This window comes from Aspergillus steynii, assembly GCF_002849105.1.
Source record: "Aspergillus steynii IBT 23096 chromosome Unknown P170scaffold_5, whole genome shotgun sequence".
In the NCBI taxonomy this organism is placed as follows: Eukaryota; Fungi; Ascomycota; class Eurotiomycetes; order Eurotiales; family Aspergillaceae; genus Aspergillus; species Aspergillus steynii.
In genome coordinates, this window is record NW_020194402.1 from 1805155 (window position 1) to 1821454 (window position 16300).

Below are 16300 nucleotides of genomic sequence, written 5' to 3' on the forward strand. Positions count from 1 at the left end.
AAGGTCCTCCTCTCCTCAATTCGACGCCAAGTCCGAAGGGGAACTTGACCGACTTTGCGGTCTCTCCAGTGATGGTCCCCGACCGAATAAATTCCCGGCCGGTCCTCCTCCATGGAATTCTTCTTCGCTTGAATCCTTCAATTCAATTCAATCCATCTCCTTGATTTCTCCTCTCTCTCACGATCTTCTGTCTCTTATCACATCTCCTCTCCCGATCTTCTTCCCCTTCTCCCTTCCATCATCACCATGTCTGCTACTAAGTTGAAGGTCGGCTGTGCTGGTCTCGGCCGCATGGGCAAGCGCCATGCCCTGAACTTCCTTCAACGGACCCCCCGTGCCGACCTCGTCGCAGCTAGCTCGCCGGACGACACGGAACTGGAATGGGCCAAGGTCCACCTCGCTCCTTACGGCGTGAAGCTATACAAGAACTACGATGACATGCTTAAACATGAGGGCTTGGAAGCTGTTGTCGTTGCTTCTGCCACCGCCGTGCATGCCGAGCAGGCCATCAAGGCCATCGCAGCCGACAAGAACGTCTTGTGTGAGAAGCCGCTGTCCACAAGTGTGGAAATTGTATGCAATCATTCTCCCATTTGAGGAATAAAAAGAAGACGAGGAAGGAAACCGGTAAAGCTAATAAAACTCATTTGAACAGTCTCAATCTGTCCTGGACGCCGCCTCCAAGAAACCTCACCTCAAGGTGATGTGCGGTTTCTCCCGCCGCTTCGATGCCTCCTACCGAGATGCCTTTATCAAGATGTCTGCCGGCACCATCGGCTCACCCTCCGTCATGCGCAGTCAGACCTGCGATAAACTCGACCCGACCGGCTTCTTCGTCGCCTACGCCGAGTTCTCCGGCGGAATCTTCGTGGATTGCTCCATCCACGACATCGACCTCGCCCTCTGGTTCTTCGGCCAAGACAGCAAGGTCAAGACCGTGTCGGCAGTGGGTATCACAGCCGTGGAGCCCGATCTTCGCAAGCACAACGACCGTGACAACGCGGTCGGACTTGTTGAGTTCTACAACGGCAAGATCGCCTACTTCTACGCCTCGCGCATGATGGCCGCCGGCCAGGAAGATACAACCGAGATCGTCGGCACGCAAGGAAAGCTGGCGGTGAACACGCAGCCGGCGCTGAACCTGGTCAACATCTACGACAGCGCGGGTATCCGCCGCGAGGTGCCCCAGCACTACTATGACCGGTTCGAGTATGCGTTCGTCACCGAGGCCAACGAGTTCACGGCGGCCTGCCTGGAGAACACCGCCGTGCCGTTGAAGCTCGAGGGCGCCGTGCAGGCCGTGCGCATCGGAGCTGCGCTCCAGGAGGCGCTCATCACGGGGCAGAAGATCTTCTTCGACGAGCAGGGCAACCGCGAAGAAAAGTCCCGACTCTAGATGCATGACTATTTGACGATCCCTAATGTGCTTGTCCATTTTCTTCCTGTTCTGTCAGCCTAAAGCATATGTTTTACGATAATTGCGACGTTCGTCCTTGAGTATTGATGTTGGAAATACTAGATTCAAATAGATCAAATACAATTCCAATCTGCTTTCTCATGACAATTTTTATTCTCGAGAATCACCCTCCGTGAACTGAAGCACGCCCAACTCTAGATCAAGTCCAACTTCGGCCGGATGTATCATGTGTCTTTACTAAACCGTCTATCTTCTTCGGCCCCTTCCACCTGTAAGCAGCGCTTAGTTTCCTACCATCTTTAGGGCTTTGTTGGTTATTGTTGTTTTCTTTTTCACTATCCAGTCTCCATGGATTGAAGTGAGACAGTTTCTCTCGGAATACCCGTTCGACCCACCGACTGGGGAATCCGATTTCCGAATAATTATGGGGCCTGCGCTTTCTTCCTAGAATGCATCATGTGGAGCAAAATGGGGAGAAGGGGCTTTTGAGATTGCACGTAGATTTACGACTATAGAGTACGCATATAGTACACATCTGCAATAGAACTACTTGTGTGGTTGAACGGGATTGGGAAATGAAAGCATGTCGAATAACTGGACCTTTTTTTTTTTGGTGGTCTCTTAATTCCATGTAATGGGGTTGGTTCGTAAATCATCGCTATCATCATGCAGGAATCACAAAAAAGAAAACAAAATGAGTACATCAGAAGAACAAAAAGAGCAATACAGTCTCTATCGTATCGAAATCAGGGTATAGATAATTTCTCCCGTCTACCACTTGATCACCCTGGTGGGGAAGTATTCGTTGATCAGGTCGAAGTAGTAAGGCTAGATAGAGAATAATGTTAGCAATACTGATTATGGACAATACATGGAGGAGGAAGGGAAGGAAAGTATTACCTTCAACTCTTCGACTGTCGGGACGTCATCGCTCTTGCTGTACAGGTCGTAAGGGTTGAAGGCCTTGACGGCCTTCAGCATCTCCTTGTCATGGTCGTTCATGAGCTCGTGGTAGGCGCCGGCGTTGTGCCAGGGGTAGAACGAGTGGTAGCGGATCATGGCCAAGGCCTCGTCCGGCAGCGTCGACTGCTCCTTCACGACGTGGTAGAGGTACTCGTCGTGGCCCCACGAGAGCATCACGTTGTCTAGACCGCAGCCGGGGCTGTAGATGCCGAACTTGCTGCCGTAAATGGGGTGACCGAAGTCCTCGTTGTCCTGGAAAGACTCGGTGCCGTAGATGATGCGGTCGTCGAAGGCCAGCCCGACGGGGAAGGTGTCCCCGACGACGTCCCACTGGCCCTGGGCGTCGAAGAAGTACAGCAGCTTGCCCAGGTCATGGATGAGACCCGTCAGCTGCATCCAGCGCGGCTTGCCGTCGCGGCGGATGGCCTCGGCAGACTGCAGGAGGTGCTCGATCTGGGAGAGGCTGGTGTCTGGGTCGGACTCGTCGATAAGGGTGTTGAGTTTCTCCATGGCCTCCCAGACGGTCATCTCGGCACGGGTCTTGGAGTGGAACTCGTTGCGGGCCTTGAGGTTGTAGGCCACCGTCTGCTTGGTGTGCTGCTCCTTGTAGAAGTTCTTGACGCGGTCGCAGGCATCCTCGTACTGACGGAACTGGGTTTTGTCCTTGTTCTTGTCAAACTCGGAGGCCTCGTACAGGCCCTTCTCTTTGTCCTCCTTCTGCTTCATATTGGCCTTCAGGACATTGACGTCGTCGATGGCGTCCGACAGATCCTCGAGGGCCTGTCCATCCCGCTTGGTGTTGAAGACGGGAGTTTCGGGTGACACAGCGACTGGTGCCATTGCGAAGGGGTATGAAAACGAGATTTTATGCGAATTTCTCTTTTTTTGTGCGTGTCAAATCTGACTTTTGTTTGATTCAGACTTGGTGGGACTTTCTCTTTTGGTAGGGGTATTCAAGTCTGTGCCAAAGGATTGCTGTTGGAGAGATAAACCGCCGTGGGAGATGGCAGCATAAATATGGAGAACCAGCGTACTAGGAATGGCAATTATGGAAACATTCCCCGAAAACCGACGGTTGCAATTAGTCCAAGGATCTCCTGATGTCGAGTCCAATACCCCAGAGGACCGACAGCCGATGATCTGCGTGGGCATGGCGGTGACACCAGGGTAAGATCATGGCTTGCTCATCGGTCGGATTTTGGGTTCCGGGGTTATCAGTTCTCGAAACACAAGGGCTGGGGATGATCTCCACTGCTGCAGAACGTGGGAGGATCCCGGGGACGAAAGGCACAGATCTGGATCTCGGTGGGGATTGTGATGTCAACGCTTAAGGATTCTGGTTTCCGACGGTCGAATCACCCGCGATGGAATTCATGCAGGCCGTTCTATTTTGATTGTCGCGCAGATGGTTTGCTGAGAGTTTTCCGTCCCTCTGATTCTTATTTTGATCAAAATGCGGCTCCCCTCGAATTCTTCTACATCGGTCTGGATTCCCCTGATGGGCCGTGGTGATCCATCCCTTCATCGCCCTTCGAGTCTCCCACCGTCGCATGCTGAAACCCAATTCCTGCCACCAATTCCCGTCGGATTATTAATGGGATTGTCCAGAGCGGATTCGGGATCGCCAGAGACGGAGATGAGGATTCCATCATGTCGGTATCTGGTGCTGGTCACCGAATGATTCGGACAGCAGCGAACGGCGGAGTGGTTGGCTTCATTGTAGACTGCAATCGTCAGCATCACGGTCAATCCAGGACCCTCATGGACCCTCACGAAGAAGAGAAACCCACGGATTCCAGGAGAGCACGATGCCCAGAGAAAGACGAGGGGACCTTCGCTGTGAATTAGTCCGAGCACGAGTTGTGATTGATGGAGCGTCGGGCGGGGTTGCTCCGTCGCATCTCGACGGAGGGGCGGCGCGGGGTGTTTTGGGGCAGCAGTTATTAGTTATTAGCCTTCTTCCTTCTCCCTCTGTCCTTTCTTTCGCTCTTTCTCGTGCAAAGTCTCTCCTCGCTCCTCGCCTCCCAAGCTGTATTCCCGTCTCGTTTCCCTATTTTCTAGATATCGATCCATCATGGCTGTGTCCGATACCCGTTTCAAGCTGAACACTGGCGCGGAGATCCCCGCCCTGGGTCTCGGTACGTAACTCCTATAGTTCTTCATAATTGAGCCTTCTCGCTCTGTCAATTAGCACAGATTCACTGACTTGGCCATAGGCACCTGGCAATCCGGTCCCGGTGAAGTCGAGAGAGCCGTGAGCCACGCTATTTCCGTGGGATACAGGCATATCGATGGTGCTTTCTGCTACCAGAACGAGGAGGAAGTCGGCAAGGGCATCAAAGAAGCCCTGGCGTCGGGCAAGGTGAAGAGAGAGGATCTCTTTGTCACCACCAAGATCTGGTCCACCTACCAAACTCGCGTCGAGGAGGCTCTGGACCTGAGCTTGAAGAACTTGGGCTTGGACTACCTTGATTTGTATCTCGTCCACTGGCCTCTGCTCATGAACCCCGAAGGTAAGTTTCCACCTGGTCGTTTTGCTTGGCCTGTTTCTTCGAGGTATTCGGGTCTAACGTGCCCCAGGAAACCACCCTCTCTTCCCTAAGCACCCGGACGGATCCCGGGATATCATCCACTCGCACTCCCACATTGATACCTGGAAGAGCATGGAGAAGCTGCTGGCAACCGGCAAGGTCAAGGCAATCGGTGTCTCCAACTACAGCAAGCGTTACCTCGAAGAGCTGCTTCCCCACGCCACGGTCATTCCCGCGGTCAACCAGATCGAGAACCACCCATCGCTTCCGCAGCAGGAGATTGTCGACCTCTGCAAAGAGAAGGGCATTCACATCACTGCGTACAGTCCTCTGGGCAGTACTGGCAGCCCGCTCTTCTCGGCTGAGCCTATCGTGGAGGTTGCAAAGAAGAAGGGTGTCACTCCCGCCACCGTCCTCCTGAGCTGGCATAGTAAGTTCCCCCGTATTAGGACTTTCAATGCGGTATCACGCTGACCTTTTTCTCCTTTAAAGTTGCCCGTGGATCCTCTGTGCTCGCCAAATCAGTCACGCCTTCTCGCATTGAAGACAACCGTAACCTAGTCAAGCTAGATGATTCTGACATGGCTACTATTGCCAAGTACACCGACGAACTAGCTGCGAAGAAAGCATTCCAGCGATTCGTCTACCCGCCCTTTGGTGTTGACTTTGGATTCCCTGACAAGTCTTAAAGCTCTCTGTCCTGTGATATTCGCCACCGTCGGTGCCATAGAATGTGCTTTGATCATGATATAGAGGCAATTGTACAGTTGGAAAAGGGGACCAAGGACCAAGGGCAATGACGACATGTAAATGACTTTTGATTCTGTATGATCTGCATGAGACTTCAATATGATATCCACCAATTATCGTGACTGCTCATTCCTGCCTCAAAGCCATCGTAAGGTTCCGTGATCCTCTGTGAAAAGATGCTCATCGCAGAGAGAAAAGGAGGAAACAAAACAACCACCGCTTCACCGCCTGGATGGTCACCGCCCTCCATTCTGCCTGACTTCCCCCGCATTTTGTCTTGAGTTTCTCCAACTTTCACTTTCTCTCACTTTCTCTTCCTCCTCCATTTCTCGTGTCCCGACTTCCCCCCTCTGTCTCCCCCAAACAATCCCCCTTCTCCCTCCTTTCTAGCGGCCCTACTCTCGCGCAGTCAGCGGGCGGGCGGGTTGGGCTGCTGTCTCCGAGCCCACAGCTGTGGGCTCGGAGACAGCGCCCGCGATCCCCACCCACTCCCGCTTCAGCTCGACCTCTGGAGGCGAGGTCTCTGGCCCTGGCGCGGTGCCTGCGAGGTATTCCCGGTACCCCAGCTCTTCCACCCCAGCAGAGCGTCCGGGACCGCTCTGCTGGGAGAGCAGGTGGAGAGCCTGCTGCCGTCGTGCCTCCCTTGTGCTGATCACCGCCTGGGCAAGCCTCACCGACAGCACGTTTCGTGCTGTCATAATTGTGAAGGTCAAACTAAGTTGTTTGAACGGCAGGTTGATCAAAATGGCGGACAAAACGACAGCTTCCTTGCTTGGCTTTTGTTCGTGGACAGTGGAGAATGATCCAAACTTGACTTCTGACAGCTTGGGGTTGGCCGTCACAGCGCTGGGAGCAGGTCTCAGAGATTCGGGGATCCGATCTGGTGTCACTGTGCTCTGTGCCCCGGTGAATAACTCAAATCCCCCATTTTCCTTCATATACTTGCAAATAAACTCCAGCACTGCAGTGATAAGCAGCGGCGCCCAGATATCTTGAAGCTCCCGAGCTATGTTCTGGTTGTGTACCTGCTCGTGTCCAGGGCCGACGCCGACTTCCAGGTTGACTGCAAATTTTGTGATCTCGAGGCCAATGCAGAGAATGAGTTCGGCTGTATCCCAATTGACAAGCTCCGCAATCATGGTGAAACCCGCCTCGGCAACCGTGTGCAGCTGAAAGAACACCCCCGAGGTGGCATAGCATATGGCGAGATCGGCCATGGCTGCGTGAACGGAAAAGCCGAGCTGTTCTCTGGCATCTTGGGTATACCCCATTGTTGCAAGCGTTAAATCCCTGAGTTGATTAATCATAACGATGGGATATCCATAGAGATGCCAATACGCCAATTCGAATCCTTTGATCATACTAAAATTCTCTCTGACGACGGCAACGAGCTGATCCCTGGAATGAAAGCACGCAGCAGCCAACGGGCTTTGAGTGACCACGACCTTGTGCACCCGAAATTCGATTGGCAAGAAATTATCGGTTGCGGATCGGAGCACAATAGAGGAATCACAGAATTCCATACGGAACAATTTGCCAAACAAATGGCTGGCGAGTGGTCCCATAAGGTCGGTTGGCCGGACTGGCCGGCTGGGGGGAGCGACCGACATCTCTGAAGCAACTGCGCATCCAGTCGATTAGCCATCATGAGAATTTTTTATCCACGAGAAACATCATTCACCTGCATTCTTGTCATCGGTTTTATCTGCAGCCTCGACTTCATCACCTGACTTCCTTTCCGTCTTGTTTCCATTCTTGTGCTCGGTGATTTGCACAGTCTTGATCTCGGGCATCTTAGTTTTGTCCTCCGAGTTTCCTTTGGCATCGAACTCATTCATGCTCTCATCCTCAACTGACTTCCCACTCATCTCCTCAGTCATGTTGTGACTCTTTTTGTCTTCCTGAAGGTTCTGGTCATCATCACTCGACGCTTTCTCCGTATCACCCTCAGTCTGTTGGCTGAGCTCCTCAGAGTCACGACCAGGTCTTTCCGACATTTTCTCCCTGCTATTTTTCGAAACATCTTTCGAGCCCTTATCCACAGCCTGGGTCTTACGATTGACATTATCCGACTCTTTTTCGCTGTTTTCTCTCGGGCCCTTGTCCTCCGTATTCGGACCTTGGCCTTGGTCGCTTGGAGGCTCTTCCTGGTTGTTGCTGTCGTCATCAGGGATTGTGGTACCAGGGACGGACACACAAAGGCAGCAATCTCCCAGGTGATGCAGACAGCAGCATGACCATCGAGGGGGGCAAGAACAATTCTTTGGATCCCTATGCACACAGCATCGGAGATCAAATTTACAAGCCACGCGTCTGTGTATGTGACACACAAACGGATCGGATCCATAATTTTCGACAGACGATGGCTGTTTCGTCACCCTATCTTCGTCACTATGGACGCTCATCTCTCGGATAGTGGTGCTTTCAGATGAGGTGTCCTGCTCATTCTGGACATCAGCGATAGATTCATGGCCCAACTGCGGACCGGAGCCCTGGGCATGGCTCAGGTCCAGGTCTGCGCGATCGGTAGGCGTTTCGCCATGGACAATAAAGGGAGTCGCGGAATCCGCAGTGCCGGGCGGCTTTTCAGAGATCCCTGCCATGTCAGCAACATCGGTTGAAAAGAAATCAATTCCGTCGCTCTTATCGTCGACATGGCCGCTCTGCGGCGAGTTCGCGGTCTTCTTTTTATTCTTTCTCTTGTTTGTTTTCTTGGCCTTGTTGGCCTTGCGTCGCTCGGCAGGGCCGTCACACTGCGGGGGCATCGGCGTCAGGACAAGCGAGTCCGGAGAACGGGCTCTACGCAAGTGCTCCATTTCGCCCGGGAAGTGAGACACACGCGAGATCTCGAAATAAGAATCAAACGAGTCAACAGAGCAGGGTAAATCGGCGGTGCAGAAGGTATGTCTTCTGCCTCTGCCCATGCTCTGTGGGGTTTGATCCTGCTGATCTCTGGATTTGGTTTGACCAGTCAGAAATAGTCCCTTACTGGGCCAATCGAAGTGACGGTCGAGAAGAATCAACTTACCGCCAGAGCGACTTAAACGAACTATGTTGAACCTCGAAACCAAACCAGATTTACAGCGAAGTCGATGTATGAAAGTGGAGCGAAGCTCGCAGCAGAGTTGGCAGATGGAAAACAAAACAAAGCTTCACCAATGGTTGAAACACCAAAACAGAGCAAAAGTCTCAGAAAATTGGAAGATGAAAACAGAACAAAGCTTCACAGAACAATGGAAGTACAGAAACAGAGCAAAGAAGCTCACGGGAGAATCGAAATATGAAAGCTCAGCTCAGCTCATGAAGAGGGAAAGTGAGGATTGGAACTGGTTATGGCGAGAGAGAAAAGAGAGAGAGACATGGAAAAGAAGAGGGGAGGAAATCTTGTATTTCCTAACTTCAACTGTTTTCCCTCCCTGTGACCTACAAGCTACCAGCCCAGTTAATCAAACTTCCCCCTCTTAAAAGTGGCCATCTCACTTCTTGGACCTGATCCCTTCACATTAGCTTTTCTATCCAAGTACCTCCCCTCCTTCACAGACTCCAACTTATTCTCTTCCCCACTAATTATACTATGGCAAATCAAACCTCATCCCATATTTATCCTCTATCGTGTACTTCATCCCCAAACCCCTTCCTACTAATCCGTTCATTGACTTTCTTCCCCCGGGCGTGAAGTGAGGGCTCCCAGCCCCACGTGATGTAGTGAATGCACGTGACTCATTCTGTCTGTGAGTGTGGGGCGGTGAGCGAGCCAATCACGTGCAGAGCAGTGGTCAGCATCTTGACAATGCGATTTGGTCTTACCGTTGCGCGGTCCTTGGTGGGTGAATCTTTTGTGTTTCTTTTCACCTGGTTGTTTTCTCGATTTCTCTTTATTAGAAGTAGTCACACCCCCTTCTCCCCAGATGTGGTCTGGGTGCACATAATCCAAGTGCCTTGTTAATGTTCTAATGTTCCTCCTATACCACAGCACCCCAAGTGGAACAGCACAACAAATAATCTGTCGCATTGTGCACATTTTACAATACATAGGTCTAATGAATGCAGTGTAGATCCCCTTTTTAAGATATTTGCATTTTTGTTTCGGTAGTCTATTCTGCTGAGATGGTAGACAAAGCCAAGTCACATGGCCATGCATTTGCAACAATGGCAATGGCAGTGAGCGTTGATAGAAACAGTCAAGGAAATGTTGTCTCAAGGAAAGAAAAGAAAAGTTAGACAGGTCAAAAAGGAAACAAGATCAATGAATAAGGAAAGACAAGCCCGTCCCGCTCAACATAACGCAGTTGGTATATCATCATGCGCTGAAATTGGTAATACAGAAAAGAAATCAGAAACAAAAAGAAAGGTATCTAGATCAGACATCAAATCGAATCAAGTGTGGCACAGGTAATACATCCATGGAGGTAGAAAGGTAGAACAAGGAAAGGAAAAGAAATCGAGAGGGAGTGAAGTTTTGGGTGTCGACGATGAAGGCCAAAATGCTCAAATCAAAACATGCCGCCTTCCATCGGAACGGGGGGCGGGGGGTATGCTGGAACAGCCGGCGGCGTCTCAGAGAGGGCCTGTTGCTGACGCGCCCTCGCATTCAGGTTTCCTCCTTCGCTGGAGGTTTTCCGAAGCCGATTGTGTCGGGACTTGGGTCGTCGCTCGCCCTCGTCAGAAAAGGTGCTGTGCTCATCCATAGGGGTGCTCGCCGTCGAAGCTGCGTAGTGCGATTCATGCTTCTCGCCCTTGATGGCACCCAGAATGGTCTGGGTGGTAGTCTGGCGGCGGCGGCGAGGGTTCATTGGAGGAATTGGCGGGGTTTCCATACCGTTGCTGAGGCTAGCTCCAGCGGGGAGACCGACCGTGGGAACGTTGGACGTGCAAGACACGAATGTGGGTTCCGAAATTTGAGTCTTGTTGATGGGACGCTTCGGCAGGTGGCCGTGTCCCGGGGCCCGCTGGGGAACAGCAGCTGGGAAGGTAGCAGCCGGTGTGATAGAGGGGTCGGGGGAGGCGTCTTGCAGAGGCGGAGTGGCATTGGCGGAGTAGGGAGCGATAGGAGAAGGGCGTGGAGAGTTGCCGATCATCGAGGGAGGGACAGAAGGGGGAGGGTGAAGAGGTCGATCGGGGATACTTGGGGTCGCTGACCGGCTTCCACTGCGAAATCTTCCAGAAGCAGCGGATGGCGCACGCTCATACATGGGCGGCTCGTTGACTTCCACGGACGGTCGGTTAGAAGACGGGACCGAGGCCATGCTGCGCTGCTCGAAGTCATGGAACGCAGGTGGTCCGGGAGGAATGATTTCCTCCACGGTTCCCAGATCATCTCTATCGCGCCGGGTGCGGCTCTTGGAGCGGCCAGAGGCATCGGAGCTCGAGCGGTCCCTTTGCGATCGGAGGCTTGAATGGGGCGATGCGGCACGGCTGCGGCTGGACTCGCGAGAATCCTCCTGGCTGGTGCGACCCAAGGCCGCCATCCGAGACCGCACGGATTTGTCGGGGGCAATGTGTGGAGAGCTGGAGTTGGAGTGTTTTCCGAGGTTGAACGACGGCCGTTCCTCCTCTTCGCGCCAGAGCTCATCTGACACCAAGGCCGGGGTAGAGGCGTTTCCAAGGCCAAGCACCTTGGGATTCCTGGGGTCCGGTCTGCCGAACAGATTGTGCTTGCCCGTCTTGTTCTTCAGGAGAGCAAAGGCGTTGCCCGGTCTTCCCGGACCGTGGTCTGGGGTCTGGCGACCAGAAACAGGGCTAGCCGACCGACTCTCGTTCTCAGCAAATCCCTTCAGCTTCTCCTGTACCTTTCTCCGCCGTTCTGCCAATTCAATGGCAAACTCCTCCCGCTCTCGTTGTGTCTCGGTACTAGCTTCACGTCTATGTCGACGCATCATCTCGCTTTCCCAAGAAGAATGGGGGCCGCCTCTCGGCTCGATGGAGGAATTGGGGGTGGCGGGCTGCAGCGCGGACTCTCCCAGGTCAAATCGCTTAATGGAGGCGTCCGGGAGAGTGTCACCACCTGCAGTCTTCGGGGCAGACACGGGGGAGGGTGGCCGGTAAATAGACGATTTATCGCTATCCCGTCGAAGATGGGTACGGACGAGACCGCTTAGGCCCAGGCCCGACGGACCCAGAGTTGGCGAATCAGGTTTCTCGGGAATCGTATCTCCGTGGTCGGGGGATCCTTCGGCATCCTCATTTTCTGCGATCGGCTTCAAATCACCCAAGTCTGAGTACCTCACTTCCGGAAGCGGGTTCTTCTGCTCCTCCGGAGTTGAGGGCTTGGTTGGTGTTTCGGATCGGAAAGCAGGATGCACCAAATCATTGTAGTCTGCCATTTCCTCCACGATAGCATCGCCTTCATTGTCCGAATCACTGGGGCTGGAGTTCGACAGGAAGGTGGTGTGTTCTTGTCTAGGCGGCGAGGCGTTGGTACTCGCCGCAGCGGACCGGCCGACCGGAGGCTGGATTTCGCTATAATGAGAGGAAGCAGATCCGGCCCTCGATCGTTGACTTGCGAAAGACGGACCCCGCGATCGTCCAGTGGGCTCTTGCGGAGTCGCCCGTCCAGTGGACGGCGTGTCCCTCCCTTGATGCATCTGAAGCTGGCGTCGAGTGAACTGGCTGTCGTCATAGGGGGTTCTCGGTTTGTTGAAATAGCCCATGGCCGTAGCTTTTCCGTGATCTTCAGGCTGCACGGAGGCCCTTATCGCGCTCCCTTCCTCCTTTTCACTGGCTGGGGGGCTCAATGGAGGAGCCCCATATCCAGATGCCGTCGGCGATTTGCGTTCTTTAGGCTCGGGAATCGGGGATGCCGCCAATGATAGCGGGCTGGCGGGCTGGGCGATGCCACCTGCCGGGTCCGCGATAGCGAGTTTCTGTAGTCGTTCGCGCAGGTTGGTGGCACTTCGAGAGTAAGACCGGTTGAGAGGAGGCATCTCCGGGGTGCCGGCTCGCTGACGGCTCAAGCTTTCCAGCCGGTGGAGTGTTGAGTTCTGCTGGTTTTGGGCGGATTGTGCCAGACCTTGGCCATAGAGACGACGCGACTTGACCGAGCTCCGCTCGGAGGCCATGCCCGAGTATGGTGGTTTGGAGGCGGGGGTCTTCTCCTCGCCAACACTACCGGACAATGTTTGATGGAGAGGCCCGGCGAATGACGGTTCATCGAATGAAGTAGCAGCTGTCGATGTGCGACCATTGGCAGTCGGCCCCGACGCTGTCGAAGAAAACGTTGTTCGCTTGGCAGATGCACTAGACAAGGCGTCTTCAGACTCCTGACCTTGAGCATCTTGCAAAGACTCCTCGTTTGCCGGGTCCAATCTCAATCTCTCTCCGGAGCGTTGCCGCTGGAAAGCAGACGTCGTCAGGTCATGCTCGTAGACTACGCGGCCTCCAGTGGCAGTGCGTCCCGAGTCCAGACTAACTTCCGACGAAGTCGCCTTGTTGGGGATTTTGTACACTTTCTGGCGTCCACCAAAAAGATTGTTTCCTTCCGTACGACGAGCTCGGCTCATGATGCTGCCTTGTTGTGACCGATCGTCGTCTGTACCGTAGCCATCGCCGCCCGAAGCGTAGGAATCCGTACGCCCCAGGGCCACGGATGGTCGACTCTCATTTATCGAGACTTCGTCGATATCTGACAGCAAGTTCGGGTTATGTCCAAAGATATTCAGGCGGGAGGCACGGCGGGGGAAGAGCACGCTATCGTCGCTGGCTTTGCCGATAATCGAGGCCGGGTCGTCTTGTTCTCTGAGCATACTAAACCGCGCCGACAGTTTAGGCATTATCAGACTGGTGCGGAAGTCATCGGACGACGGCAGCGCGGTCGAAAGGTCAAGTTCGGGTGTCGGCTCGGGTTCCTCCTTCTTGCCCTTCTTCGTCAATTTGGCCGTGAACGACGACTGCGAGCTCTCGGGGACCTCGACCTCCTCCTTGGCCTTCTCCTTCTTGTTCTTACGAAATCGATTCATCATGAGGGGGGTTTCGGAAACAGGGAAACTGAGATCAGACGCAGGTCGATAGAATCACTCGGCGCGCGCGATGCGAACAGATTTCCCTGGAGGCCGAAATTAAACGGAGGCAGATGTCACGTTCACGCGAAATCAATAGGCACCACGAATACACTAGACAAGATTACGGGCCAACCCCAAGAGTTAGAATGGGCACTTGCAGGGAACGTATTGCATGAGTCGACGGGAGCGTAAGCGACTCACGAGGGGGGGTTGCCAGGTCGTGTAACGGATTAATTGGGGACAAACACGACGTAAGAGGCGAGAATCGAATGCTAGCCCGGGAGCATCTAATAAATCTATCCAGGATAGGCAGTCGATTTCTAGTGAATTTTTCTGCGATTCGTTCCAAAATCACGGAACCATCCCCTGGGGTGCGGAAGGGCTCCGGATCGTCTCAATCGAGACTGATTGCGACGGCGTAGCCAGGCTGAAATTGACGGACGGACAGTCAATAGTGGGAAATCAATGCAGCGCGGGCTGAGCGAGTTGGCGGAGATTGTGAGACGGGGGGCAGAATAATTTGAGATAATACGGGACGAATTGGTCGCGTTGGGGGGGAATTCTGCATGGGACGGGGGGAATGTGGCTGCACAGTTGCAGCGGGCGCGGAGTGGGATAATTGGCTCTGGCGGACGTCGAGCGGAGCACCGAAAGAATGGCAGGTGGACGCTGGGACGGGAAACGACTGGACGGGGTTGGGAAAGCGAGCGAGCGAGCGAGAGAGAGAGAGAGAGAGCGAGAGAGCGAGAAAGAAAGAAGAGCGAACGCGGGGATAATTAAGAACGAAGAAAAAAAGGCAGACGATGGAAGTGGAAGGAAGAGATGAAATGAGGGACCCAAAAAGGGAAGAAGAAAAACAGCCGTTTGTTGGTCTCCTCAGGCACAGACAACCCAGAAAAGGAACGAAGGGATCTGGATTCGATCGGCATCTGTCTCTAATTTTTTTATTTTTTTAACCCTCCGCCGTATATTAAATTTTTATTTTTATTTTTTTCTTCTCCTCCTCTCTTCTCCTCTTTTCGCCCTTTGGTACCTGAGAACAGTCCAGAGCGCACTAGAGGAACAAATTATTGGGTCCATTGGAGACGCCGGCGAGTCTTGGGAAGCGGATCGACACGAGATTTGTACTGTGAATTGTGATTGAAGAGATTAACCCAGGCCGTCGGGGGATTAAGGTTACCGTTCTGGATGCTTTTTTGATTGCGTCTAAATCTTGGGTACTATGCCCTAGATAGGTGGTCTACAGAGTAGCAAAGGTGCAAGTAGAAAGTAGTATGACGGGCGTCTGGCTCAAGAAATGAGAACACCGGTACCTGCGATCCCCACCGAGCAGCGGCGGCAGAGGAGGTACCTGAAGTTCTCAGAATCAACTGTCACGGAAACCATGGGAGAGCCTTGGGTTACCGTACGGTACCTCGGAGGCGACCCGCAGTGCCCCTTGCAGTCTCCACCCGCAAGAACCGCGAATCGGATCGCGCAGTAGCGGTACAGTACCGTACGCACGGCAGCCACGTCGCTGTACGCAGTACGCAGAGTGAGTCCTGCGTATACCTACAGTACCTACTGCGTATGCCTACGGAGTAGGTCCTCCGTTGGATCCATCGAGGCAGAGATGTCAGTGCAGATGATGTAACGCCTGAGAGGTTAGATTGTGCGTTCCTTGTCTTTGAAGATCAAACTCAATGGCCCGGAAAAAGTACCGCACATCGCTACTCCTCCGTCGACCACTTCTCCCCGCCGAACAGGTAGACTGTGCTGCCTCCCCCGTCGTGAAGACATCTCCGACATCGACCTTCCACGGCCTTTCCAATTTCTAGCCCGTCGCGTATCACGGGATGTGGGCCGATCGGACCTGAAGCCTACCCAATGCAGCCTCAATAATGGTGCCCTAGGGCCACTGCCATCATTCCGACCTGTCGCAGGAAATTAGGACAGGAGCAAGCTACTCCGTTCCATCCCAAGCGACAGGACGGCGCCGCCGACCAGAAATCATGGTAACTTTCACGGGGGGCGTCGACGGCATCAGCTGAGCCACTCTGGCGGATGCCACAATTGTGACCTATCGTCGGGGCGTGGTTTCACTCCCTCAAGCTATGCGCTAGATGAGTTCCGGAAATTTGGACGGGCGGGGACGATCCTATCGACTTGGTATATGATGGGTGAAGTGCCGTTGGGGGATGGGATTTCCAGCAGTAGTGGATGGTCATATGCCGAAGGGACGTCTCCTATTCCTTTCTCTCCATTTTTTTTATTGTATTTTGATTTTTCCTTCTCCAAGTCAGCCACACATCAAACTATCGCATGTATAGAAAAGTACTCCGTAGTTCGGGCTGATCAAGCAGCTTTAGGATCCAAACCTAAAGATCCGGATGAAGCTCGCCGGGCAAGACGAGAAACAAAGAAGACTGCACCCGACCGCCATGATTGAGCGGTAATTGGCCGAGAACCGACTGGAAGAAAGTCAAATCTTCGTTCATCCGTCTGGATGAGAGACAAAGGATGTCGGAAACAGGTGCCCCATGCTTGAGCTCATACTGCGTCGACACCCAGACCGATATATATTTCAACCGGGTAGAAGGCAGCAACCCGCCCCGTACAATGGGCAAGTCAGGCCCCCCACGGTGGTAATACAGGTGTTATCT

The 16300-nt window shown here is 53.4% G+C and overlaps 4 protein-coding genes across 4 annotated transcripts; 2 read left to right on the plus strand and 2 right to left on the minus strand.

Moving 5' to 3' along the window:
• Positions 1–246: 246 nt before the first annotated feature.
• Positions 247–1396, plus strand: P170DRAFT_447877 (putative NAD binding Rossmann fold oxidoreductase; the record flags this gene model as incomplete). The annotated part of the gene is made up of 2 exons (XM_024850924.1): positions 247–573; positions 656–1396. 2 exons carry the CDS (start codon positions 247–249, stop codon positions 1394–1396), a joined length of 1068 nt encoding a protein of 355 aa, XP_024703367.1.
• A 792-nt stretch (positions 1397–2188) lies between these two features.
• Positions 2189–3220, minus strand: P170DRAFT_427206 (inositol oxygenase; the record flags this gene model as incomplete). Its single annotated transcript, XM_024847762.1, has 2 exons — positions 2189–2245; positions 2318–3220. The coding sequence occupies 2 exons, from the start codon at positions 3218–3220 to the stop codon at positions 2189–2191; spliced, it is 960 nt and encodes a 319-aa protein (XP_024703368.1).
• A 1194-nt stretch (positions 3221–4414) lies between these two features.
• P170DRAFT_386271 (putative glycerol dehydrogenase) lies at positions 4415–5719 on the plus strand. Its single transcript, XM_024845759.1, has 4 exons — positions 4415–4518; positions 4597–4893; positions 4961–5341; positions 5404–5719. The coding sequence occupies exons 1-4, from the start codon at positions 4455–4457 to the stop codon at positions 5598–5600; spliced, it is 939 nt and encodes a 312-aa protein (XP_024703369.1). The 5' UTR covers positions 4415–4454; the 3' UTR covers positions 5601–5719.
• A 4386-nt stretch (positions 5720–10105) lies between these two features.
• Positions 10106–13907, minus strand: P170DRAFT_204996 (uncharacterized protein). Its single transcript, XM_024842781.1, has 2 exons — positions 13860–13907; positions 10106–13769 (listed from the first exon to the last, which is right to left on the minus strand). Exon 2 carries the CDS (start codon positions 13617–13619, stop codon positions 10155–10157), a length of 3465 nt encoding a protein of 1154 aa, XP_024703370.1. The 5' UTR covers positions 13620–13769; positions 13860–13907; the 3' UTR covers positions 10106–10154.
• Positions 13908–16300: the final 2393 nt, after the last annotated feature.

Coding starts and splice junctions, on each gene's coding strand:
- P170DRAFT_386271 (XM_024845759.1), top strand. CDS start 4,455: ATGGCTGTGTCCGATACCCGTTTCAAGCTGAACACTGGCGCGGAGATC. Junction 4,519..4,596: donor GATCCCCGCCCTGGGTCTCG/GTACGTAACTCC, acceptor ACTTGGCCATAG/GCACCTGGCAATCCGGTCCC. Junction 5,342..5,403: donor CGTCCTCCTGAGCTGGCATA/GTAAGTTCCCCC, acceptor TCTCCTTTAAAG/TTGCCCGTGGATCCTCTGTG.
- P170DRAFT_204996 (XM_024842781.1), bottom strand. CDS start 13,619: ATGATGAATCGATTTCGTAAGAACAAGAAGGAGAAGGCCAAGGAGGAG.